The sequence below is a fragment of the Rhinolophus sinicus genome, chromosome 2 (assembly GCF_057876585.1).
Source record: "Rhinolophus sinicus isolate RSI-liver-muscle chromosome 2, RSI-T2T, whole genome shotgun sequence".
NCBI classification, from domain to species: domain Eukaryota; kingdom Metazoa; phylum Chordata; class Mammalia; order Chiroptera; family Rhinolophidae; genus Rhinolophus; species Rhinolophus sinicus.
This window is the reverse complement of record NC_142502.1, coordinates 10,816,854-10,844,436: the sequence shown is the minus strand read 5'-3', so window position 1 is coordinate 10,844,436 and position 27,583 is coordinate 10,816,854. Positions and strand designations below refer to the sequence as shown.

Sequence of the window (27,583 nt, the reverse complement as noted above, 5' to 3'; positions counted from 1 at the left end):
TCTCAGGCAGGCCTTGTGTTACACTATCTGCATGTACTATTTTACTTAATCCTTACAACAGTCCAGTGAGGCAGCTAATATTACCCCTATTTTACAGATTAAGAAACTGAGAGATTAAGTCACTTGTCCAGTGTCACACAGCAGGGTCTGAGGTCATCAGGGCAGAGGGTCTCTATAGCATGGGCCCTGAGCTGTTTTGCTGGCCCCCTGGGAACAATGAGTGGGTGGCAAATGAATTGCACATGTCAGTTGCACATTTGTGTGGGTTGCAGTGTGGCACGTGGGAGGTAGAACCTTCACACCATGGCAACTTTGGACATGAAGACCAGCCACGTGCTCTCATGGTATTCTCTGGGCTAATTTGGAAGCATTTGGGTTCAGAAACAGATTTGCTAGGTTGGTGCCTTTTGATGATGTGGGAGAAAAATCACCTCCCCAACTAATATTTCTGTGGATTTTGGGATTTTCACATGGCTATTTCACATGCGTCATTTTCTCCTAGTGTTGCCTTCAAGTAAGACAGTTTTTAATGGCATTTCTCAAGTTCTATGTTATCTTAGCCCACATTATTTGAAGAGTTGGTTTTTGTCAGAAACAGCAGACTAAAACTGTTTTCGGAACATGAGCGTGTTACGGAGTCTTTTGCTCACTTGTATAATTTCATCAAAGGTGGGTGTTTATGTATGTGAAAGATTATTTAACTTTTTGGGATCCTGTTTGGATAAAAGTAATTTTATATTTTTAACCATTATTTATTATTATTATTATTTTATGTTTCTGTTTTACCAGATGAAGTCCTTAGAATTGGTATAGATTATCAATGAAGAGTGATGTTTGGTGGGATGTTCTTTTTGTGTTGTTTGTTTGACCTCAAAAGTGAAGAAGAAGGAATTCAGTTTATTGAATTTTAAGCAGAGAGTTTATTTCTGACAGCTTATATTATTTTGAAAAATGTATTTTTTGATGTCACTTTTTCTTATAACTATAGATTTACATCCTTATTTATATTTTTATTTGTGATATGTGATATGTGTTACTATTATGAACCCCATTTTATGATGAAGAAAATGGGATTCAGAAGGCTTCTAAGTTACTAAGAGATGAATTACTAATGCAGGTCTATTTGTTTTGAAGCCTGTGTATTTCCACTACACCCTGTGGCCTATATTTTTATTAATTATGATTTGTCATGTGGTAATAGAGTATAAGATATTTATGTCCTTGATTAAAATTAGGTTAGCAACAATTTTTGCTTGGTCTTGACTAGGCATATAGTAAAACATGGTATTTTTGTAAAATTTTAGCTTTATTGAGGTATAATTGACATATAATATTGTAAGATATATGAAGTGCACATCATGGAGATTTGATATGCAAGGTCTGATCAAACAATATGGTGAATGTTTAAATAAAACATTCTAGATGGCAAAAGACACATTGCCACTAATCCCCCTCAAAATATTCCCATTCGCTTCCAACACACTTATGATCATTCTTACCACTTTCTGAAGCAGTTCTGGAAGTCCTCTTTTGTGAGTGTCTTTAGTTGTGCTGTCGTGGCTGCCTCGATGTCCTGAATCGATTCAAAACATTTACCTTTCGTGGTCACTTTGTCTTTGGGGAAGAGCCAGAAGTCACACAGTGCCAGATCCCATGAATAAGGTGGATGAGGGCACACCGTAATGTTTCTATTTGACAGAAATTGTTGTACCAGAAGTGATGTGTGACATGGAGTGTTGTGAAGATGGAGGATGAAACCATTTGCCCATTTCATGTTAATGTGCTGTTCGTGATCCATGATTTATGGCACACTTTAAAACACACCTTCTCTCGACCGTAGCACACACCCACTTACTGCACCGAACAAGTTGAAACTTGTCACACACTGTTACTGAGGTTCCATGTGCCACTTCCCTTATTGAAGATCCCTTCTTTTCCATTGGATGGCGCTTGGCAGCAGCATTTACCATATTTTGTGATCCCAATGGAAAGGCTCCGTGTCACACATCGCTTCCGGTACGACAATTTCTGTCAAATAAATACATTACAGTGTGTCCTCATCCACTTTATTCACTGGATCTGGCACCATGTGACTTCTGGCTCTTCCCCAAAGTCAAAATGACCATGAAATATAAATGTTTTGAATCGATTCAAGACATCGAGGCAGCCATGACAGTGCAACTAAAGACATTCACAAGAGAGGACTTCCAGAACTGCTTCAGGAAATGGCAAGAATGATGGGATAAGTGTGTTGGAAGCGAGGGGGAATATTTTGAGGGGGATTAATGGCAACGTGCCTTTTGCTGTAATATATTTTTTAAAATTTAAACATTCACCATATTGTTTGATCACACCTTGTACATATGTAGTGAAAGGAATCCTCCCATGTAGTTTTTAACACACCCATCAGCTCATATATTTATCTTTTATTTAAGTTCTACTCTCTTAGGAAATTTAAATTATATAACATAGTTTATCTACTATAGTCACCATGTTTCACATTAGATCCTGAGACTTTATCATCTTATAGCTGAAAGTTTGTCCCCTTTTACCGACCTCTTCCTATTTCCCCCAGCCCCTGGCAACCATTTTTCTACTTTCTGTTTCTACAAATTTGACGTGTGTGTGTGCATATATATGTGTATGTCATTTCCCCTAAACCTTTTATTAGGAGAATTTGTAAAAATACAGAAAAGTAGAAAAAATTATACAATGAACAATAAGCTCACCACTTGAATTCTATAATTTTTACCATTTTGCTATATTTGCTTCTCGTGTCATTTTGCATTGTAAGTTTGAGAATAGGATACTTCTTAAGTAGTAATTTACATAATTCTCCAGATCTTTGCCAAGGAATTTAATTTTAGGTGCCTGTTAACACATATGTCCTGTTATATTATCATCTCAGAATGAAGCATTAGGTAAAGTCTAGTTTTATGATTTGGAAATATGCTGCTTTTTGTACTTTTAGGATGGAGTGCTAAACTGAGAGTATTTTACTGTAGTTGGGCAGAGTCTAAAGAACTTGAAAAATCTTACATAGTTTGAAACCCCAAGTGACTTTATAAACTCATAGAACTAAAGTTATTTGGGTGACTTCAGTGATAAAAAATGGAACCAGACAATGCAAACCCATTGGCACTGTCTGAAGAATGTTGGAGATGGTTCAATCTTACAGGCAGTTCTGGCATACAGAGATGTACATATAAAAGGTACCAAAAGGTCAGAAGTGTCTTAAATCTGGAAGTAGGAATAGAACAGGGGCATGCAAATATTTCCATGCAATCAATTGTTCTGATATTTTTTCATTTTCAGAAGCACATCTCTTTAAATTTCCTTCTTCCTTCTGACATAATTCCTCTCCTCCCTTCATAGCAAGTAGTTCTTATCTCAAGGTTATATGGAAGAAATATGCTTGTTTTATGCTGGCTGATATTTTATTTTACTTTTTTGTTAGTAACAGAAATGATGTTGCTGGATCTAAAGGAATAAGAGCTCAAATGACTCAAGAGCATTCTGTCTTTTTCCATATTTACCCAGAGTATTTTTTTTTAAATACACACACACACACACACACACACACACACACACACACACAGAGTCAAACTAACGTTTTGGGAATTCCCATGTTTTCTGTTATGTGACTTGGCTTCTGTGGCAACCTTCTGACTTCAGCCCCAGGGGTTGCGGTTACTTGGGTGGCATGTTCTGGCTGTGTTGCTTGCTGCTGACCAGCTGTGTGACCTTGAGCAAGTCACTTAAGGTCTCCATTTCCTGATCCATAAAGTGAGGGGATTGGGTTAACGCAGTTTTACAGGTCTGCTCTACCAGGATTAAAAATTCCTCGGTTCTGTGTTCACATGTAAATTTTTGTGGAGATTCGATTAGTTTTTATAACTGGTGGACTGGTGATCTTATGTAATGGCTCTTACTTGCCAATTAAAATTAGAAAGTGTACCTTTAAGCATGTATTAACTGCATGAAAAAAAATTCTGCTTGTACGCATGAGTGTACCCGTATGTGTAGATGTATATATATGTACGTAATGACTCACTTTTCTCCAAGATAAGGAGTTAAAAGCTTATATGTCTAAAGTACAATCTGGCCTTTAATATAAGTAAGACTCTTGTCTTTTGCAAGTATAGATTCAGTCACATTTTTAAAATAATGAAAATATTACCTTAAAAAGTGGTTGTCACATATTTGTCCAGGATAACTTAAAACTTCTGTTTAAACTATTTTCTCCTATAGAATATAATTTCAAAATTTTGAACATTATGGAGATGTAATCCTGTTCTCCCACTCAGCACAGCCCCTCCCAGTAACTAATACAAACTGACCTGAAAATGTTGCTTTATCTTTTGAGTATAGTTCAAATTGAAGGTCTTGCATCAAAAGATGTAACAAAACTTAAAAACCCTTGAACCTCTGGTCTGTCACTTTTTTAAGGCAACAGAATGCATGTTTTTGATAAAATTGTGACCTATTGGGATTACAAAGATTGCCAAATGCAGGACACTGTAGCTCAGCTAACTTAAAAATGAACTAACTCCAGCAAGGAACATAGAGTAAGTGTACACCCGATATTTTGCAAATCACAAAATTATTTTGAAGGGCTGCTCCTGAGGCTGGGTTTTTATGACCGTAACATTCCAGCTGTGGTTTTGGAGGCAGAATGTTTACTACCACTTTAAATGCAAGGACGGTCGGTAGGTGTGTATTCTTACTGCTAAAAGGCTTAAAAAAGCAGCTGAGGCTCCCTTCAAGTGAGTAAACCTTTATTCAGCAAACTTTGGAACCGCGTTCCTATGGAACTTTGGTGGTAATTCTGGAATGTGGGTCCAACAGCAGCGCAGTCATGGGCGAGCCTGGCGGCTCCAAGGCCGGATGGCAGGCTGTCCCGGCTAATCGCTTCAGGCAGCCCATGGAAAACCACTTTCTGGTTAAGTCTGCATCACACTCTTCCACCAATGGAAAAAATTGAACATGATGAGGGTGTGTAGCTAGCAGACAAAAATATATCCAGCATTGCACAGGATCTGTTTTTAGCTCTTAACGGCTGAGTCTTTGAGTGTTAGACGCTGTTTCCTGCCTGACCATGGGCAGACAGAAGAGAGAGTTCGGGGATGTGCATAGAGACCTTGACTTTGTGAAACTTTTTCTACTAATTAAGCGAGTCTGAGAAAAACTGGCTGCATCCAGAGTTTTGGCAAAGGTAAGGTTATAAATGTTTGTTTCCCCCCCTTTGGAGTTGAGACGTAATTTTATATGTGAGATATAAATGGTTTTTGACATGCTCCTTTGGCAATATTTTATTTTGGACTTTATTTTGTGTGCTGGCTTTTCTTTGTTTTACATTATTTTGTACATGGGCTACAGACATTGGTGTGCATAAGGGAATATTACCTTTCAATTTGAGTGTCGATACGCTTTTAAACACCTATGTAGTTGTCTACCCCGTTTTACTAATTAATTCTCCAGAAGCTGATGGTATCTACTGTGTTAGGCTTATTTTTCCTGATAGCTCAAGAAAGTGCCAGCTTTCAGTCTGGTCATGGTAAGGCATGAATGATTATTACCTTATCTTTGTGAGGCACAAAAGGAAATTAAAATGGGGCAGAGTTTGTGTTTTGCCGTTTCCTGGTTATTAGTTAACCTCACCAGGCCTTAGTTTTGAGCTGAGTGTGCTACTTAGTTGAAGAGTTGCTTTTCAAACTGGTAATTTGAGGTACACTGTTTATTAAAAGTTCGTCCTTAACTTTTGTTTCGAACTTTCTGAAAAAGCAATGGAACTCCTTGAAATCCGAATGTGAGGGTCACCTTGTTTAAGGAGAGTGATTGATTCATGTTGTCAGCCCACAGAGACTGCTCATTCATTAGGCATTTGTCTCCATTCTGAGCTTATCGGCAGAGATGGAGAAAGTCTGGCTTGGCATCCTGCTTCCTCCTCTTTACGTTCATTTGGCCAAGCGTGTAATTCTCAGAAAATTGGTAGGTGGAGAGACAGAAATAGGAAGCTTTATTGAAGTTGTTGTAGCTTGGGAGATTATTTATAGAATTTCTGGAGAGTAAGGGTACGGCTGAAGAGCTGCTACAGGTTTTCCTAACACGTGGAAGCATTTCACTATGGCCCCTCTGTCTCCCTTAGGGATTCTAAAGTTGTAAGCTCACTTTCAGTATCATGAGATTAGGCGTTATTTCAGGTTGGACAGTGTGTGTTCCTTTTCAGTGTGTGTCTTCTGTGTGGATATAATTTGCGTCATCAGTTCCTTCACTTCCACAGAAATGTCTTTTAGGGATGGAGGAATGGTGAATGCTGTCCAGGAAAATTAGAATTAATAGAGACATTGGTAACATTTTATTTATTACTCTTCCTGTGGCTGTGGATCTAGAATGTGCTGCTATGACAGAGCCGGCAACCACTTAGAGCAGGAATAGAGCAAGCACTGCCTTCTTCTCTAGTCAAATTAGCACTTGTCAACTACTTTGATTTTCGCCGGAATTCGTAGACGGAAACTGAAGTCTGTGGAAGAACCTTATGACTCCAATCCACGCTGACCAGACTGCACATAATGTTTTGAATGCAAATAGATAACACCTTTCCTTCAATATTTCAGTGCAGAGGGAGTGACTTACAAAGCCTTCGCCAAGAGATTATCCTTCTGAAGTGGTTCCCCACTTAACCCTTAAGTAAAACAGATGATTCTGTGTAGGTGGCCCAAGATTGTGTCTGAAAAGAGCCACGTTCCTTTTTCAGAGATTTAAGGTTAGTGCGGGGTCTCTACAACCTCTTTCTAACATAGATAGTCAATGGATGTGGAAAGAACACAGAGGGGAGCCTAAAGGGAAAGCCTGCATGCCTTAAATATCTGATGGGACATGTTTCTGTGTCTGCATGTGCCTCCAGGTTTGGCCCACTTTGTAAGATTCATTTATGTGGACATAATAAATTACACTAGGGACATCACTTAGCTCAACTGTTAGATTTAAAAAGAATATATCATGTCCTTTTTAGGGAACATTTAGAACATAGTCTTTTGGACATTTAAAACAATTGTAAGTGATAATTTGTAGTTTTCACTTGAAATTAAGTGTATCGTAGATAACGGCCAAGTTAAAAATGGCTTTCCTAGTAGGACAAAAAAAAAAAAAAAAGAGATTAGGGTATGGACTTGAAAGAAATAGCAACAATATTAAAGACAGGGAAAAGTAGTTAATAATCGTAGTCGATAAACATGAATTTCAGACTATTGACACACAAAAGTACTAAGCATTGTGTTTCTCATAGTTTGAATTCTAACAGTGGTTTGAATTGAGTGTCTTTTGATTACTCAGGCCTGTCTAGAATGGGCGTGTAAGTGTCAGAAGGGTTTAACGTCAGTGTCCCAGAAATATATTCTACATTCGATTTTCAGCTACTTATATATATTCCATGGTATTGTGAGCTGAAAAGGGACCTTAGACAGTTTCTCAAATGGGAAAACTGAAAAACTAAAGAACTGAAGTGGCTTGTCCAAAGTTGCTGAGATTGTTAGTTGCCGATCTGGGATGAGACACCAGGTATCCCATTAGTCCTTCCCTTATACTGCCTGTTTTTTAATTGCAAATACTTTGGCATATCCTGATGTATCCTTGTAAATTGATAGAGACATGTATGTGTGTGTGTGTGTGTGTGTGTGTGTGTGTGTATGTATATATATGTATATATCTATATGTGTATGTATACACGTATCTATCCATTTCCTTCCTTGCCTCTTATCCGTCTTCCCTTCTTACTTTTCTTTCCTCTACTTACCTACCTACTTACCAAACCAGACAGATTTAAATCTTTGGTCAGAGACAAGACAAAGACTTTTTTCTCTTGAATCCCAATGAACTTCAAAGCTGTACACTCAGTTGGTGGCTGTCATTCCCATTGACTGTTGCCAGAGAGCATTCCAGGTGCACATGTGTTACTCTAACCTATGGTGATAAGGCAGCTTTGATTAGACTTCATCTGCCAGTCTGTTCCTGTTTCAGTTTAAGAGTTTTGTTTTCTTCATGATCCCATTCCAATAGAACACTGTTTAGTTTTTGTCAGTTCTGTGCCTGACAAGGGACAGACTATGGAAGGGAACAGAAAAACAGCAGACAGGCTTTAGCTTTAGTGCCAAGGAAATGTAAGTCACTTTTGGAAAACTAAACTTTACATATGAAGTGATAGAAGACATTATTGTTTCACGCTGGGTAAGGGATGTGGTAGGTGCTACACGTAGTGTCAGGAAGAAGTTGATTGAGGGCATTCCTGGGACTTCAATAAAGGTTTAAAAATTGTGGGTATTTTTAGGACAATATTGGAAAGCAAAAATAATTCTTATCCAGTTTTTGCACTCAACTATGACACATCTCCATAGCTGTGGAATTGTCAGAGTAGGATTTCTAAAGCAGAGATGTGAAAAAGGGCTAACATGGTATGGAGTTTACAGGATGGGAAAGCTGAAAATCCATATGGCTAAAGCCAATGAAAAGAAACTCTGAATGGGAAGAATGAAAATAGATTTGTTTTCAAGTTGTCCGTAGCTGCTCCTGGCAGGTAGAAAAAGGCATCTTAAAAACAAATGAAAGGAATTATTATACAGAGATAGCCATAAACCAGGAAAACCCATGATAGTAAGAGGTAGTAGACGGTAAAGAGCTTTGTGAAAAGTGTATATAAATTCATGGAATACACACGCACACCTATACTCGTATATGAGTGTGCATATATTCCACTGGAAATTGACGGGATGATTACAAATGAATCAGAAACAGCCACTCAAATTAACACAAAACAATAACAACAACGAAACCCCAGAAATAACTGGAACCTAGCAAAAACCTTTACTTACCTCCCCACCCCCCAACATGTGGCTTATAGGGAAAAAAAATAGAAATTCTAGGAAGACTCAGTGATAAGCAGTTTACCAAAGATTTCCTCACTGGAGTCCATGCTGTCACAGTCCTTGTGTCCTGCCACGGACACATATTGTGAGTCAGATGTTTCCTCTGAAGTGTCTCGGACAGTAGAGGGTGTTTGTTCTTGGGACAGTTTCTACTCGTGCGCGTGAGTCCTTCCACCTTGGCTGCTCCCAGACAACACCAGCCATCGCCTGTGTCTCCACTGCCGCATCAGTGGTCTCGCCAGTCATTCCATTCACATGCTGGGATTTCTCAAGGTACGCAAACACAGGACAGCAACTACCACTTTTTAAATTTTCTTTTATTCCTCTATCCTTCTAACTATCATCTGATTCCATTGTGTTCCCCATTATAGAAAAACTCCTTGAGCAAGTTGTCTCTGTTCACTGTCTTCAATGTCATTGACCTCATCCTCAAACTCACTCCAACTCGGCTTTCTCCACTCCCACTCTGCTCTGGTCAAGTTCACGGATAACCTCCAGGGCTCTGTTCTCAGTCGTTGTTGTTAGTTGAACTATCAGCCGCATTTGACTCCCGCTCAGTCTCCTCCCTGAAATGCCCTTGCTCGATTGGCTTTAAGGGCAACTTAGTCATTCGGTTTCCTCTTAACTTGCTTCACTGGTGGCTCCTGTTTCCTCCTGTGTTGCTCCTATTTCCTTGACCGCTTCATGGTGGAGTGCTATAGGGCCTCTTTGGACCTCTTCCCTTCCCTTTGTGTACTTGTCCCCTTGGAGAGTTCATCCAGTGTATGCTTTAAACACCACCTTCATATGGATGATAGCAAATTTGTACCTCAGGCCCGACTCGTCCTTGAACTCTAGGCTCCTCCATCCAATGATCTACTCAACATTTTATGTCCAACAGACATCTCAAACCTGACCTATGCAGAATCCACTCCTCATCTTCCCAGCCTGCTCTGTGTTGCCTTCTGCATTCTTCCAATGGCTTAGCCTGAAAATTGTGGCATCATCCCTGACCTGTCACCACTCACCCATCCACCTGGGAGCCCTGTTGGCTCCCCCTACAGCTGTATCCAGACTCAGACCATTCCCTACTGCTCCCACCTGACTCTGACCCACGTCATCTCTCACCTGAATTAGCATAACGAGCCCTCCAGTTCCACTTTGCTACCAACAGTCCAGATCCACAGGGCGGCCACAGTGGGCCTTTTGAAATATGCCCCCCGATGAGACTTCTCTAGTCACCACCCTCTAATCATGCCTTTCCATCTCAGTGTGAAAGCCAAAGTCCTTAAAATGTCCCTTTGGGCAACATTCTCTGGCTCCCTGTCCCCTCTCTGACCTTTGCTATTCTAGCCACGTTGGCCTCCTGCCCATTCACCTCTCCGGGCATTTGTACTTTCTGTCTTCTGTTCCTAATGCTCTCTCCCCAGAACTCACATGGTCTCCCCTTCTGGAAGTACTTGCTTAAATGTCACCAGTCAGTGAGGCCTTCCCCTACTCCCCTTTCTAAAACGCACCCTCCCCTCACATTGCCTATTCCCCCCTCCCCTTCTTTATTTATTTTTGCTAAAGTACTTAATCACTTTCTAATATATAATATATTAATTTTCCTTGTTTATTGTTCATGTCTCCGCATTGTAATATAAGCTCTATGAGGTCAGGATTTTTAAAAATCTATTTATCCCCAGAGCCTGGAACAGTGTCTAGCACAAAGCAGTTAGTAAACATTCATTGCATTAGTCAAAGTGTATCCTATCTAGGACACCTGATGATGTAGCTAAAGCAATCGAATATAAATGCTAAATACCTGTGAACGCCTATATTTTATTTTAAAAATGTAAATGATATATTTTATGATACATATATTTCCTTATTACGGCAGCAATTTGTAAACTACTTAGCATTAGATGGAATTGAAGCTTCAGGAAGATGCCTCTCGGTTACTCTGTGGTCTTGCGTGTACCTGTCCACTGGTACTTGGTCACCATGTCCCACCCCCAAGCCTTTGGGAGGTACACTGTAAGTTATAATTGGGATTTAGAATGATGGCCATGAAGCTTAAATATTAAGGAAACAAAATTCCCACGTGTGCACATATTCTTTGTAAAGCAGTAGCGTAACTACATTTTAACCTAAAAGCTCCTCAGTTAACTTAAAATTTTAGTTTTTCATTTCATTCTCACATCCCAGTCTTCAGCTGCCTGGAAAGAAAGATACCTTGAGAGAGAGGACTTTTTTTCAATGTTTTGTTTCCTAAAAGGGCATAGGTCGCCACCATTCTTCTAAAATGGGAGCCTGACAGTTAAGTTATACTCTCAAAAAATATATGGAATAGCTTCAGATTAAAATGTACAGGAAAATTTAAAATTATTTTGATGTATATAATACATATAAAATTATTTTGGTGAAAATTTGAAATTGTTTTGATGTAAAACTTAAAAAATCCAGGTTTGAATCTTACCTTTATTTAGCCTTAGTGGTCTTCCCAAATTATTTAATCCGTGGAGGTTAAAATTCTTTTTCTTATAAAATAGGGATGATTACGGAAGCTGTTGGGCTTCTTGTGCCTCAGTGAACCCTGGCCCACAGCAGCTCAGAATTTTTATTATTGTTAAACCCTCCTCCCTCCCTCTGTGTGTCCATCTATTATTAGCTATAATTTTTTTAATTCATATAAATTATGAAATTTAAACTATACCTTGTACTCCTCATTTTTTCTTCCTCTGAAAGTTGCTGTGAAGTCGCTATCTACAATCTTACCGGTTTTGTTGTGAATGTTCATATGATTTCTGGAAAAGTCCAGCAGTGATTGGTGCAGTTTTAAATGCAGGCCCAAGAACAACTTAGGTTATAGCCTGAAGACGTAGACATATAGAAACGATCTCTCAGATCCGGCTTCCAGCCGAGGTGAAGTAGAATAGTCACTCATTTATGAGGGTGAGGAAAGTACCTATTTAAATGAGGGGTGGGGGGAATATGTGTGGTTTAAGCCTGTTCATTTTGTAACTTAAATGGAACAGTGTATAATGAAGAAATATTTTGCCAAGAATAACTTGGTACAATTACCAGGGTATATTTTGGTCACAAAGTGTGATTGAGATTTAGGAGTACAGTGCCTGCTTCTGATTTACTGAAGCACATGCCGTACATATAGGTCTCCTCGTCAACGAGAAGACATGGCTACAGCCTGGGATCCCAATGCATGGTCTTCTGTGTCACTTTTGGTGGAAAGCTTGGGAAGGGGCCTATCCATGTCTGCCTCGCTGTTTGTGGAGTGGTTCATGTCCATCAGCGTTACAAGAGAAGCTCATTTAAAAGTCATGCTCATCATTTTGAACCTTGTGAGTCTAGTTCTGGCATCCCATGCAGCTCAAGGCCTGTGGAGACCAGGATGTCGGCTAGATTGTGTATGAGACATGAGGTAGAGTTGGTAGAAAAGGCAGAGTGGGGCCACTAAACATTTGATATATTAAAAAAAAAAAAAGTCCGTTCTAGAAAGAGTGTGGACACGTATGAAATGTACTTTGAAAATCTCTAAAAGAGAAATAAGAAAAAAAAGTTTTATCTTTACCAGGATTTAAAAATTTTAGACTATATTAATTGTGTAATTTTAATTGAAAGGTGATTTAAAAAAAAAACACCCTGAGATATTTTCAGTTTCTGTGACAGTTCGGATGTAACTGGGCCTCTCAACTCACTCACTGACATTCCAGAAACATACCAGTAATACTTGTGGGATTGTTGGTCTCACCACGTCTCTCATAAACTCAGTCCTGTTACAGTTGTCATAAACTCACTTATTGATTCTACAAATGGTTCGTGTTAATAATCGCTCCCCCTTCCCTTTGGGGAAGGGACCAGCTCATACATCCCTTTTGTTTCCTTCATTGTGCCCAGCACACAGGTAAATACATAGGAGGGTCTCCAAAACTTCATGTTGAGTTGCCACGTGGAACTCTTATTTCACTTCAGTCCCCCAAGTCTCTGCCAACACTAAGAACATTTTCCTCCTTTTGACAACACTGCCCCCCACACTGATCTCTGAGCTGTTGATTACTGGGGATTTCTTCCCAGATGATATCCCAAAGTGTCCCTAGGAGATGGTTCACATGGCAGTGCTTCTGGGGACAGTGGAGTGGGGGAGGGTGTGCGGAGTCGTGGGCGAAGGACTGACCAAGTTTCCCCAGCCTCCTCTCCCTCCCTTTGCCTTCTCTTACCTCCTCCTCCTCATCTCTCTAACTCTGTCCTTGACACTTGGGCTCAGACCCTGCTCCACTGATCACATTCCTGAACAGGAGTGGGGAGGGGTCTCTCTATTTAAGTTCACTTGCTGATTCAGTCATTTATGGCTTCAGCAAGTGGGTATGGTACGCCCGTGTCTTTGCTTATGCCCGTTCTGTCCCTTGGAATGTCCTTTCCTTTCATCATTTGGCAGAATCCCACACACCCTTCAAGACTCAGTTCTTCCATTAACGTCTTTTTGGGGTCATTTTTAACTTTCATAGGAGAGGTATGACTGTCCAGTGACAGTTTCTCTCAAGAGGTAGAATGCAAAATGGTGAGGACCATGGGCCTAACTTGTGGTGCTCAGAGCTGCACATTAAAGATGGATAGTCCTTGCCTTTTGTCATTCTTCTTATCTCTAGCTGAAGTATTGCCTTGGGCAATGATTTTTTCAAGTATTTTGAGACTCTCTAGACTTTAGTTATCCTTGGGTCTTACTAGAAGGGATATGCCATTCTGAAGAAACTGCCACTTGCAGTTTTGTGTCAAATTTTTTTTCAAACTCTTTGACTTACCCAAGAAGATATATTTTCACTTTGCAGCACAATATACAGGCAAGTGAGCAAGCACAAAAAATAATTTAGTGTCATGAAATAATATTTTACCCTTACTAGGATGAAATTCTATTCTATTCTATTCTATTCTATTCTATTCTATTCTATTCTATTCTATTCTATTCTATTCTATTCTATTCTATTCTAAAATACTAGTATTAAGTCATTAAATGAATTTAATGACCCAACAATGGGTCATGACCCACAGTTTGACAAACACTTTTATAAGCAATGCTGCAGATGTTAGATGTTAGAAGGTTTTATAAAACAGGTGTGAGTGCTGAGACCTGGCTTGTGACAGATTGGCTTACTAAGGTGATGAACTGTGCAGGAAGCTGGCCTATTGTCTCGGTGGAATTTATTGCGTTCCCTCTCTGAATACCAGCCATGCTTGTCGCCTGAGGTCCTGTTCTGGGCATTCCTTGCTGCACATTGTTTTATCCATTCATCTGTTAATGTGCGTGTGGAAGGAGTCCTGCGGACTGAACTAGAGCCAGTGAGAAGTGGATGTGGGCTTCTCAGCCCCTGGGCAGCAGCTTGCTTTCCTCCCACGTTGTAAGGATTACTCTTCCTAAGCACTCTTCCTGTGGAGAACAGATGTTCCTTTCGCCTGCCTCTTCAAACAAATTGGGTTCCAGTCTTCTTGTGATTAGAAATGAGCTCGGGTATTCAGTTCATGAATCCCGAGGGCCGTTCACTGACACAAGATGAGAAAAGCAGACTTGGGTAACATTTACAGAGTTTGTTAGTAAATGTGGATCCTTGACTTGAATGCTTGCTTTTGTTTTAGATTCTTAGGCATATTTGTTCTGTATTTTAGGATTTTTAAATGAGACGGGCAATACAACTGTAAGGTAGGGTTTCTCCGCCTTGACACTATTGATATATGAGGCCAAATAATTATTTGTTGTGGGGGTTGTTTTGTGGGTTATAGGATGTTTAACAGCGTCCCTGCACTCCACCCACTAGGTGCCAGTAGTATAACCCCAGTTGTGACAACCAAAAATGTCTACAGATAATGCCAGATGCCCCCTCGGGGCCCAAATTGCCATGGCTGAGAACAACTGTACTAAGGGAATGCCAGTTGTTCAATGAGCACATAGGTTATTTCCTAATGTTTTCTAACACGAGTACCTAATGATACAAGTACATGGCTCTGTCGTCATTTGGGTTAGCATTTGACAGATAGCTGACAAGTTAGGTAGTTTTACATGCTGTAATAATTTGGGGAATTGATCAAAATCCGACAGGTAGTAACAGTGGAACTTTGAAAATTCCAAATTTATATACATAAACAAATGTAATAATCAACGTCATAGTTAATAGTTAATGAAATATCTGAAACAGCAGACTATTAAAAGCTCTGATACCATAGTACATAAAATCAAATTTATAAATAAAAATTAATAATAGCACTGTAAATTTGTGTTGCATTTCACAGTTTTTTTAGGTGGTTTCACATATATTGTCTCATTCAATTCTCAATCTATCTGATAGGTAGGTCAGGTATTTTTATCCAGAAGTTGCAAATGGAGAAAATGAGATTCAGAAGGTATAAGTAATTTGCCCAAAGACTCACATGCTATTTAAGACACAAGCAGATCTTAAACCCAAATTCTCGGACACAAACCAGACAAGGATTCTGAGATTTGTCTCCTTAATGATTGAAGCTCCCCCAAATCTCCCACCCCCAAATAAAGGGAACCTAGTAGATATTGTTATGGTTAATGATGGTTCGTCCTATTCTTATCTTTTTCTTTGCTCTTATCACTATCTGAAATGTTTGCCTTGGACAGTGATGAATCTCCTATTTCAGTATAAAACTCTGGGATTATGTTAGAAGCCTTTGTGGTATCTCGGGTGGTAGGACTTGAGCCTCCCTTAACTGCCTTGCCCGGCCATAGATCTGCTTTTGTGCAGCGTCCCCATGCCTGTGCTCTGCTCTGCGTCACCAGTCAGCCCCCAGCCCTCGTCTCAACACCATCTGGCCCACCAGGGGTTGCCTCTTATTCCCCTTTAGTTGGTCCATCTGGGCAGCTGGCTGAAGGCTGGAGACAAAGCAGTGCTGGAGGATTTTAGTTCCCTTTGCTGTAAACTCTACACTCCCTGGAAGTGGAGACTTTGGGAGCCTGACACGTCTGTTCAATCTGAAGGCAAATGAAGGAAAGGTAAATCTTGAATTTCCTCCTGAAAGATGTTTTGCTCTGGGATTTGGTAGGTCACAGTGGCTGCTGGGATGGTGGTGATGTATTTGCAAAATTCCTCCACATTGCTGGGCGTTGCCGGGGTAGTTAATTGATCACAATTGAAAAAAGAAAAACACCCTTCCATTATTTATCATTTTAGCTGAAAAAGCTACAGAGCACATTTATATGAATGGGGATTGGAAGGGAATTCAGAAAATGAGACACAAGAATTTCTTCTTTTTTTTAGGTTCATGAAATTGTGGTCAATTTTTAAATTTTCTAATATTTTACAATTATTCAATAATTGTAAAAAGTATATGCACAGCATACAGTATACTAAGTATACAGTACACGTCGTTTTTGCTAAGTGTACACAGTCTTGGTTCCGTACAATTTATCTTAGAGTGACTTCACTTAAATTATCTTTTGGTCAGCTGTGGGCCTCACTGCCCATTACTATACCTGATGTGTATTATTATTGCTGGTTGGTACACCTAATGTATATAATTTTTCTATTTAAAGGCACTGAGGACTTTTACCTATTTCTTAAAAATAAAAATAAAGCTTATAGAAAATCTGTTTCAGTGTGTTCAGCACCCTATCAACAAAAAATTTTAACTCAAATACCATCAAATTCCCTTAGTAAAGGCGTCAGAGTCAGGGGTGCTGAAAATTTGACCTATTCATTCTCTTGCGTCCAGACAAAAATCACAGCCGAAGCATGACAGATAAGTATCTGTTCAACCTGCCAGACTTCTCAGCATAGCAATCCCATAGTTTCCCTCAGAGATGACCCTTCCTGTCAATATAGCCCTCGTAAATGTTGGATACATTCTTCCTGCTGCAGTGTCGGCCTGTTTTCCTTCTGCGGGAATGAGGAGAGATGTTGACCAGCTGGCATCACCCGTGTGTGACATGCTCGTTGTCATCCTCTGTTTTCCTCTAGGCAGCACTGTGTTAATTATCCAGACGTTTCCCTCTGGGTTTATGCATTGATCTTTCAGGCAGGCCCGTTGGGAGTGATTCCTGCTCAGTCTGTGCCCAAATCAACCTTCTCACATGTGAAGTTGCTTCCATTCAGTTCAACAGGTGTTTAGTAAATGCTTATGGGAACCTCAAAGATGTGGGCTTGAGTGGAGAGCGCCTCGTAAAGGACAGGCTCCAGGACTATGTATTTTTTGAAATGCGATGTGAAGTAAAACATTAAGCTATTTAAGTTTAAAAGTAGTAAAATGAGTCTAGGTTATAATCTGCTGCTGGAGTGTAAGCTTCCAACTGGGAGCCATCCTGCGGCTTTGAATCCAGCCTTTGTGTGTCCTTGAGGGGCTGATACCGTGGGCCTCTCAATAGCAGCTTTGTGCCTCTGGTGGAGGCGAGCTTGACACCGATGCCCTGGGCACGTGACCCTCAGATCAGAAGGGCCTGACAGAGCGGGGCAGCTCTGAGCGAGCTGCCCACGAGCCCTTCACCTTCAGCATTGTCACTGGACCTCGGTCTTGACGAAAGTAAGCAACACAAAAGCTCCCTCTGATCAGCTCATGTGACAGGTCTCAGTGGCAGTAGCCAGGAGCTACTGTCCACTTTCAGTGCCTTAAAATGTGGAGCTCAGAAAAGACTGACAACTCAGGTATTGGACATTTGAAAGGTGTGGTTCTCATGGTCCAGCTCTGGTGTCAGAGATGTCATGGGAGCCACCTTTTGGTGGCAACTCAGCCAGTGACTGTTCTGTCTTTTAGAGGTTTGTGAGAGCCACCCACTGAAAGTTAAGTGGCCGGTAATGTAGCCGTCACCATTTCAGGCCTCGTTGATGCGTTGCTGGCCTCAGTCTTTACAGACTCAATGAATAGATTTCCTCCTGATGCCTAAGTGGAAAATCTTCTTGACATCTCTCTTTTTTTTTTTTAAATTTAAAATGTATGTCTATGGATTGCCTCAGGCAGACTTGTGTCTTGGCCTTATTGGAGAAACTTAGGTTCTGTGCCAAGTGCTTCATTCACTTTAAAAGTCCCTGTTAAACCCTCCAAAGCAGCTATACAGATGGCTAATAGGCCATGAAAAGATGTTCAGTATCACTGATCATTAAGGGAAATACAAATCAAAACCACAGTAAGATATCATCTCATACCTGTAGAAAATAACACGGTTTTGTGAGGATGTAGCGAAATTGGAACTGTTTGTGGGAATGTGAAATGGTGCAGTTGCTATGGGAAACAGTATGGTGGGTCCTCAAAAATTTAAAAATAGCATTACCATATGATCCAGCAATCCTCCTTCTGGGTATAAACCCAAAAGAATTCAAAACAGTGTCTCCAAAAAATGTTTGTACACCCGTTTTTATAGCAGCATTATTCACAGTAACCAAAAGATGGAAGCAACCTAAGTGTCCATTGACAAATGAATGGATAAGCAAAATGTGGTATATATACAATGGCATATTATTCAGTCTTAAAAAGGAAGGACATTTTCACACATGCTACAACATGGATGAACTGTGAAGACATTATGCTGAGTGAAATGAGCCAGTCACAAAAGAACAAATGCTGTATGATTCCACCTCCATGAGGCACCTAGAGTAGTCAAATTCAGAGAGACAGCAAGTGGAATTATGATTACCAGGGGTTGGGGGGAGAGGGGTGGGGAATTTTTGTTTAATGGGTATAGAGCTTTAGTTTTGCAAGATGCAAAGAGTTCTATAGATTGATTGTCTAACAATGTGAATGTACTTAACATGACTAACTGTACACTTTAAAATGGTCGAGATGGTAAATTTTGTGTTACGTGTGTTTTACCACAATTACAAATAAATCGTTTTCCAATTACAAATAAATCGTTTTATTGAGAAATAACTGACTGACATCATTGTATAAATTTAAAGCATACAGCATGATGGTTTGATTTACATATATTGTGAAATAGTTACCATAATAGGTTCAGCTAATATCCAGCTTCTCATGTTGATGCAATAAAAACAGAAGAAAGAAAAATTAGAAAAAAGGAAAAAATGTTCTCCTTGTGATGAGAACTCTTACAATTTTATTCTCTTAACTTTCCTGCATATCATACAGCAGTGTTAGCTATAGTTATCACATTGTACATTACATCCTAGTACTTATTTATCTTATAACTGGAAGTTTATACCTTTTGACCACCTAAGTTCAATTTCCCCTCCCCCCACACTCCACCTCTGGTAACAAGTCTGCTCTCTTTTTCTATGAGTTTGGTTTTTCTTTTTAGATTCCACATGCAAATGAGATTTTAAGTATTTGTCTTTCTCTGACTTATTTCACTTAGCTTAACGCCTTTGAGGTCCATCCATGTTGTTACAAATGGTAGGATTTCCTTGTATTTTTATGGGTGAAAAATATTCCATTGTATGTGGAACACACACACACACACACACACACACACACACACACACACACACACAAAACTTCTTTATCCATTCATCCATCAGTGGACACTTAGGTTATTTCCACACCTTGGCTATTGATAATGCTGCTGTGAATAGGGGCAGGTATCTCTTCCAGTTAGTGTTTTCATTTCCTGTGGTTATATTCCCAGAAGGGGAATTGCTGAATCATATGGTGGTTCTATTGTTAATTTTTTGAGGGACCTTCATGCTACTTTCCATAGTGGCTGTCCCAATTTGCAGTTCCACCAGCTGTGCACAAAACGTTCCCTTTTCTCCACATCCATGCCAGTACAGGCGTGAGGGGATGTCTCATTGTGGTTTTAATTTGCATTTCTCTAATGATGAGTGATGTTGAACATCTTTTCATTTACATGTTGGTCTTTTATATGTCTTCTTTGGAGAAATGTCTATTCAGATCCTGTGCTCATTTTAAATTGGGTTAGTTGTTTTTTTGCTATACATCTCAGTATGAGTTCTTCATATATTTTGGATATTAAACCCTCATCTGGTACATGGTTTGCAAATATTTTTCCCATTCCGTAGGTTGTTATGCTTTGTTGATGGTTTCTTTTGCTGTGCAGAAGTTTATTTTGGTGTAGTCCCACTTGTTTTTTATTTTGTTGTTTGTGCTTTAGGTGTCATCTTCAAAAAATCACTACTAAGACCCATGTTAAGGATTGTATTCCCATGTTTTTTCTAGGAGTTTCATGATTTTAGGTCTTACATTTAAGTCTTTAATCCATTTTGAGTTAAGTTTTATGAGTGGTGTAAGATATGGGTCTGGTTTCATTTTTTTATAGTGAATATCCAACTATCCCATCACCATTTATTGAAAAGAGTATTTTTTATCCATTGAGTATTCTTGGTTTCCTTGTCAAATGTTAGTTGACCTTATATGCTTAGGTTTACTTTTGGGCTCTCAATTCTGTTGCGTTGGTCAATTTGTCTGGTTTTATACCAGTGCTATGCTGTTTTGATGACTATAGCTTTATATTGTAGTTTCAAACTACGTAGGAAGTATGACACCTCCCCTTTTTGTTCTTTCTCAGGATTTATTTGGTTATTCAGGGTCTTATATTGTTCCATGTAAATTTTAGGAGTATTTTTATACTTCTTCAAAAAATGCCATTGGAATCTTGATAGGGATTACATTGCATCTATAGGTAGCTTTTGGTAGTATTGACATTTTCACAATATTAAGTCTTCTATAAACATAGGATATCTTTCCATTTATTTGTGTCTTCATCGATATCTTTCATCAGTGTCTTATAGTTTTCAGGACATGTGTCTTTTATTTCCTTAGTTAATTTATTTCTATGTATTTTATTGTTTTCGATGCTATTGTGAATGGAATCTATTTTTTTATTCCTTTTTCAGGAAATTTGTTGTTAGTGTATAGAAATGCTACTGATTTTTGCATGTTAATTTTGTATCCTGCAACTTTACTGAATTTGTTGATTAAATCTAACAGTTTTTTGGTTGAGTTTTTAGGATTTTCTATATATGACATCATGTCATCTGTGAATAGAGACAGTTTTATTTCTTCCTTCCCAATTCTGATACATTTAATTTCTTTTTCTTACCTGATTAGCTACGTTTCCCAGTACTGTGTTGAATGGGAGTGGTGTGTGTGGCACCCTTTTTTGTTCCTGATCTTAGAGGAAAAGCTTTCAATCTTTCACCGTTGAGTATGGTGCCAGCTGTGGCCTTGTCATATATGGCTTTTATTATGTTGACATATGTTCCTTCGATGTCTAATTTGCTGAGTTTTTATCATGAATGGATGTTGAATTTTGTCAAATGCTTTTTCTGTGTCTATTGAGATGATCATATGATTTTTTTCTTTCATTCTATTAATATAATATATTAATATTATAATACATTGATTGATTTGTGTATGTTGAACCATACTTACATCCCAAGGACAAATTCTACTTGGTCAGGGTGTATGATCCTTTTAATGTGCTGATGAATTTGGTGTGTTAGTATTTTATTGAGAATTTTTACATCTATAGTCATTAGGGATATTGGCTGTAGTTTTCTTTTCTAGTAGTGTCTTTTTCTGGTTTGGTATCAGGGTAATACTGTAAAATGAGTTTGGGAACCATTCCCCTGTCTTCAATTTTTTGGGAAGAGTTTGAGAAGGATTGGTGTTCACCCGTCTTTAAATGTTTGGTAAAATTCACTAGTGAAGCTATCTGATCCCGAGCTTTTCTTTGGCGGAAGATTTTTGATTACTGAGTCAATCTCTTTACTAGTAATTAATCTATTTATATTTTTTATTTCTTTCTGATTCAATCTTAGTAAGTTGTATGTTTCTAAGAATTTTTCCATTTCTCTTCGTTTGTCCAGTTGGCATATAGTAGTTCATAAATTATTTTTTAAGAGGAAAAAAAAAGTCACTTTGGAGCCCTCACTGCTCTGCTCTCTGTGGGTCTGTAGAGAAAATGAAGTCTTTGTGTCCCAGCAGTGAGCACTGCCAGATGGCAGCACCCCCAGCCAGCCCTCTTCCCCTCAGAGGCGGGCCTCCTGCCCCCACCCTTTGTGTAGCAAGGCTCAAACATGTGCTTGAAGAAAACCTTTCATCTCATTTATGGGGTTAACTTCTATAACATCATCTATTTTAGCCAAGGACTACTTCACTGTGTTTCAGCATTTGGGGGTTTGTTTTTGTTGCTTGGTCAAATAGAGAACAATGACCTGCTCTTGCCATCTTGAAATGATGCTCCTGCACTGTTGTCAGTGTGGTGAGTCAGAGTTGTTTTCCTAGTAGTGGTGACAGATGAGCCATGACTCATTCCAGTGCTTTCACCTGCTCTCCCCTGAAACAAAGGCATGCATTTGACTACAGAGGGTGTGTTGAGTTAATGGCCTTTACAAGATTGGATGGGCAGCTCTGGCTTCCTTTACATCTTCCAAACAACCCCGATGAGTCAGGAGTTCACAGACATTTTCCTTATTATTTTGACAGTGATTCTGGATACCAGTCGTTTCTTCAGGTCATTTACATTATGCCTTTGTTTTTATTCTTTTGGGAACTTAATGTAAAATACTTGACAGAGTTTCTCATATTTCTGTTTTCCAGGGTCACTTCATGGACTTACTTCCCACATTTGTTAACCATGCTGCCTTACTCTCAGGACCACATAAAGCCGACTGACCATTAATCTCCCTCAGAGCACAAATTACACTGCAGGTAAATCCAGCTCGCGTGAGTTGTGTGGTTCACTGTCTGGCAGGTTGCATGACTCTGATTAAGGTAATAGGTAAAGGTGTAATTTTTGGTCCAGTTATTTTTGTTTTAAAATGTGTTTGATAACTGCCACTGAAGAAAAGTCGATCCATTTGACTTCCATCTTGTGGCTATCCATTCTTAGGTATGAAAGAATGAATATTAAAATCCTGCTGAATGTGTTTGGAAACATGCATGGAAGTGTCACCTCCAAATTTACTAAAACTGAGAGGGCAAGGTTTGGATCAAATTTCACTTTGAATTTGGCTGAACTAATAGGCTCATTGTGAAAATTGGGGTTTTAAGGGGAATTAAAAGAATCTCACATTTTATTTTGATACCCGTACGTCAACTTCAAACTTTTTTCTCTCATCATGTTCTAAAGTGAGGACTTTTAAAGTCTTTATAAAACTCTAGAAATTAGTTTTATTAAATGTTTTTCTGCCCCAAATAAGAACTTTTATTCCCCTCTGTTTCAATCTTCACCTAGTTTTTGAGGACTTCTAGTTCTTTTGTGATAGCCCTGCTCTGTGTGGCATATGAAAGCTCCAGCAGATTGTGGTATTGGAGTAAGGTTATTATAAATGTGGTCATTTTTTTTTAGCAGAAATCTCTTAAATTGGTGTGCAGTGGTAACTTTTCCAGTAGTTTCTGTGTAATGAAAATATATCTCTCCGGTTATTGAAAAAAATCAATGTATTTGGACTGAGAGAATAAATATACTTTCCCCTCATTTTTTTTTTTCTTCTTCAAGAATTACTGATTCAAAACCTCCCAACACTAAGCCAAAAGGAGATCTGTGCCTTAGGCTGATTTTTATTCCAGTTCAATTTCTGAATTAAGTTCATACATCAAATTGTGTTTAAAGTAACTAGCACATGAGCGTGCAGTATTTTCTATCTGGCTAACGAGTCGCTTACACAATGAGGAGAAACAATTCAGTCACTCGTGTTCCTTCTTCTCTGAGTTATGTCGGGCACAGAAAGAAGTTGCTCAGTTCCTTTGTAATAGGAACATTTTTTTTTTTTTTTTTTAAAGAAAGTTCTGTTATAATAGAGTGTAATGTAGGTCATGGCTTTTACTGATACTCCTGTTCTTAATTTAGGGTAAAATGGGGAACTCCGAGAGTCAGTACACCTTTCAAGGATCTAAAAATCATAGCAATACTATTACTGGTGCAAAGCAAAAGCCTTGCTCCCTGAAAATACGCAGTATTCATGCAAAAGATGACAAGTCATTGCACGGATGGGGTCACGGAAGCAGTGGAGCGGGGTACAAGTCCAGGTCCCTGGCCCGAAGCTGCCTGTCTCACTTTAAGAGTAACCAGCCTTATGCCTCCAGACTCGGAGGACCCACCTGCAAAGTCTCCAAAGGCCATGCCTACTCCAAGCACAGGACCAATGTCTCAGGGAGTGATTTCCAGGGCAGCCACGCTGCTTTCTCACCTGAGAACGGATTCCACTGTGTTGCCCACGAACGGGCAGAAAACCGCCCGGCCTCGAAGGACTGCAATGGACACCTTCTTAACTGCTACGGGAGAAACGAGAGCATGGCCTCCACCCCGCCGGGCGAGGACCGGAAGAGCCCCAGGGTGCTCATCAAGACGCTGGGGAAGCTGGACGGGCGCCTCCGCGTGGAGTTCCACAACGGCGGCAGCCACAGCAAGGCGCCCCCGGAGGCGGCGGGCGGCCCGGTGCAGCTGCTGCGGTACTCGCCCACCCTGGGCCCGGGAGCCCACGCGCAGCCCAGCCCGCGCCTTTCTCCCGCAGGCTCGCGCCCGCGCTCCAGCAAGGGCAGCTCTCTGAGCTCCGAGTCGTCCTGGTACGACTCCCCCTGGGGCCACGGCGAGGGCAGCGAGGCCGAGGGCCCCTTCGCCACCCCCAGCTCGCCCGACCCCAGCCTCCAAGCCAGCTTCCCTCCCAGGGACGCCCCGAAGCCCTTCAACCAAAGCTCCTCCCTGTCCTCCCTCCGGGAACTCTACCCAGATGCCACCCTGGGGAGTCTGTCCCCCTCCGGGATCCGACTCTCCGATGAGTTCATTGGCACCCCTGCCAACCTCAGCCATCGCGTCTCCTTCGCCTCTGATATTGACGTGCCATCCAGAGTGGGGCACAGGGACCCGGGCCAGTATGCGTCCTTCACTCTCCCCTGCAGAAAGTCCAAAGCCTTGACAGAGGACGCTTCAAAGAAGGACACTCTGAAAGCCAGAATGCGTCGCATCAGTGACTGGACGGGAAGCCTCTCCCGAAAGAAAAGGAAACTCCAGGTGAGTGAGCTTTAGAGCATCAGTAAAGGTTCCCTTCGTTTTCCAGTCTGTGAAATGGGAGTGCCCTAGAGAGCGGTCCTGTGGCTTCAATGTGCCTAAGACCTGGCACAGTCTTGGTTGAGGTGTGGGGTTGTTGTTTTTTCCTCCCTTTTGCATTGGCACGCTTACCCTGCAGCTTGTCTCTCTGATTCTGTGCAGTCATGCCTCTTGTATTCTTGTATGAACTCCACAGGCCTCACCCACGACGTGGCCACACTGTTCCTAGAAAGTACTGCTTTGGAGAGAAGTCCCCACTGAATTGCTTATCTGAGAATTTTGCTAGAGCCCATTCTTAAAATCCTCACAAAAAGGATGGGTGATAGATCATTGTTATTTTGGGAGGTGTAGCCTTCCTGAACTTCATAGATACTACTTTGGGAAAATTAAAATCTATACTTAAGTTAGTGCAGCAAAAAAAAAAAAAAAAAGTTGATCTATCTATACATATGGATATAATCTCACCAACTCCCCATGGGATAATTAAGTTTTGAAAACATCTTGTATCTAAGAACCTGTAATAGTGACAATATGATAATGCGGATAAAATAAGAATCATGATGATAAGAATAATACTTTTAATGGTGTATAATGTCTGAATGGGGGAAACAAAGTGGTTTTACCACCAAGAAAAAATATAACAATTTGCCTTTTTATGTAACTAGTAGCAATTGCTAGGTTTTCAGTTGGTTGTTGTTAGTTTTTGTTTTGGTTTTACTTTTAATTATTTATAGGAGAAAGTTTTTGTTTTGTTTTGTTTTTTAAACTCAGTATAAGACATTGTTCAAGGGACTTTGGTAGGAAATTAGTCTCTAGTAGAATTACATTTTAACCTTCCTAGACAGATTTTTAGTTATAAAATTTCATGAGGTTTTGGGGTAGAAAATAGTATCACCTCCCTGAGTAGATTGTTTCAGATCTATAACATTTACCATCACTTCTTTCTTATGTAAGGTACCCTTGCCCCCCCATATTGTACTTTGTTGCCCTTTTTCCTCCTTTACACAGAAATAAAGAACACGATTCCCATCCTGTTAGGGAGCTCCTCAGATCCCTGAATAGAGTAATTCGCTTACTCCTTCATCATCACTTCTTCAGGCTGAGCCACTAACTAGCAGAGATATCTTTGACCTTTTTCTCTCAGCTTCTGTTTCCCAAACAACCAATAGCAGTTGAGAATAATGGGTGAAATAGCTCCTACTTTCTCCAGGGCTGCAATTCCACACAGACAACTGTCACGTTTTTTTGAGTCAAGTGTTATATGACTGATTTAAATTCAACTGTTATCTGTTGAGACCGCTAATTGATGTTGGCATTGAGTCAGTTATTCCATGTCTCTTATTTGCATAGAGTGTGTCTGTCATCTACATTTGTGGCCTGGGTTACACCCAGCTCTACTGATCTCATTTAGTGTCAATTCAATTCAAAAGCAGACCGGTTGCCACTGTGTCCCCATCCTGTCCCATGCAAGCCCTCACTGCTGGACCCACGCATGAGAAGTGAACCTCTTTCAATTCTGTATCATCCAAAGACTTAATTCTGAATGATCCGTCAGCCTGTGGAGTTAAGAACAGACTGGTTAGAAGCAAAGAATCTGAATCAGAAAGATAGAAAGGACTTCCCCTCATTTTAAAAATGAAGACACTAATGTGTAAGGAGTTTGAAGGTCCTTTCTGAAGACACATGGCTAGTTAGTGGAGAAAACCGAGCCAAAGCCGCTTCTGCTAAACCTCAAACATGTGCTTTTTCCGCTTAGCTACATGAGCAAGGTATTATTGATAGACACTAGTAATTACCTTGGTGTGATTGAATATTAAGATAATAAACTATTTTTGATTTTTAAAAAGTGGCCTATAAAGGCAGCTTTTTAGTTTTGCTTGTGTTCCCATAATTGATACTCTACAAAGGCGAGCAAGGTGAACTTTTTGGGCAAGAATACAATTTCTGTCGGCCATGCCTTCGTTTTTCTTTCACAATTTAATATGAGGGCCAGGTTTAGCTCTTTAAAAATGTAGTCAGTGCTTGGCAGCAAAGTTTGTGACAATATACTATAAAAAAGCACTAAACACATGTATATTCGCTTACACACAAACTCTCCTGTATGCCACAGGGGCCAAGGTTCCGAAAGTCTTACCGTGATGGATAGACCTACTTGTATTGGCTTTTAAAAAGTGATGGAAAAAGAGCCACCCTTTTTTTACAGGCCTTTCTACCACTCTGGTGAGTAGGAGCCTGAAAGCAGATTACTCAGTGAAAAAATACACAACTGAAAAAGGAAAATCACTCTAATGAGAGAGGGCCGAGGGGGTGGGCACACGAGCATGTGCTGGGGAGGAGGATGTGTTTGAGGCCAATAGGCCCTTCGTACGTGCAGCTGCCCGAGACCTGTCAGCCCTTGCTCCCGTCCTGGGTAAACTTGCAGGTCCGTCAGTCAGGGCAGCCTGGTTATGCCTAGGAAACAAGAAACCCTCAAACCTCTGAGGTTTAGCACAAGCCAAGCTTATTTCTTACTCATTCTGCGACTCTGGTCTACAATGCCCCTCACTAGGACCCCTGATTCACAGAACAGTTACAATTTGGAACACTGCCAGCCACTGTGGCTGAGGGAGGAAGAAAATCATATGTTGGCTCTTAAAGCTTCCACTCAGGAGCGACACAGTTCACTTGTGTTCACATTTATTGGCCAAAGCGCTAAAACAAGTCACATGGCCGT

The 27,583-nt window shown here is 40.2% G+C and overlaps 1 protein-coding gene across 6 annotated transcripts in view; it reads left to right on the top strand.

The window, feature by feature from the left end:
• The window catches only part of TIAM2 (TIAM Rac1 associated GEF 2), a 227,052-nt gene that overhangs the window by 92,475 nt on the left and 106,994 nt on the right, over positions 1 to 27,583 (top strand). For 5 of the 6 annotated variants that reach the window (XM_088795343.1, XM_074333725.2, XM_074333728.2 and 2 more), the window contains exons 3-4: positions 22,422 to 22,532; positions 23,674 to 24,834. In XM_088795343.1, the coding sequence (XP_088651469.1) occupies positions 23,680 to 24,834 (1,155 nt within the window). In that variant the 5' untranslated portion in view covers positions 22,422 to 22,532; positions 23,674 to 23,679. Of the gene's footprint in view, positions 1 to 4,768; positions 5,216 to 22,421; positions 22,533 to 23,673; positions 24,835 to 27,583 lie in introns of those variants that run through there. The other variant, XM_019749238.3, reaches the window with a different exon arrangement.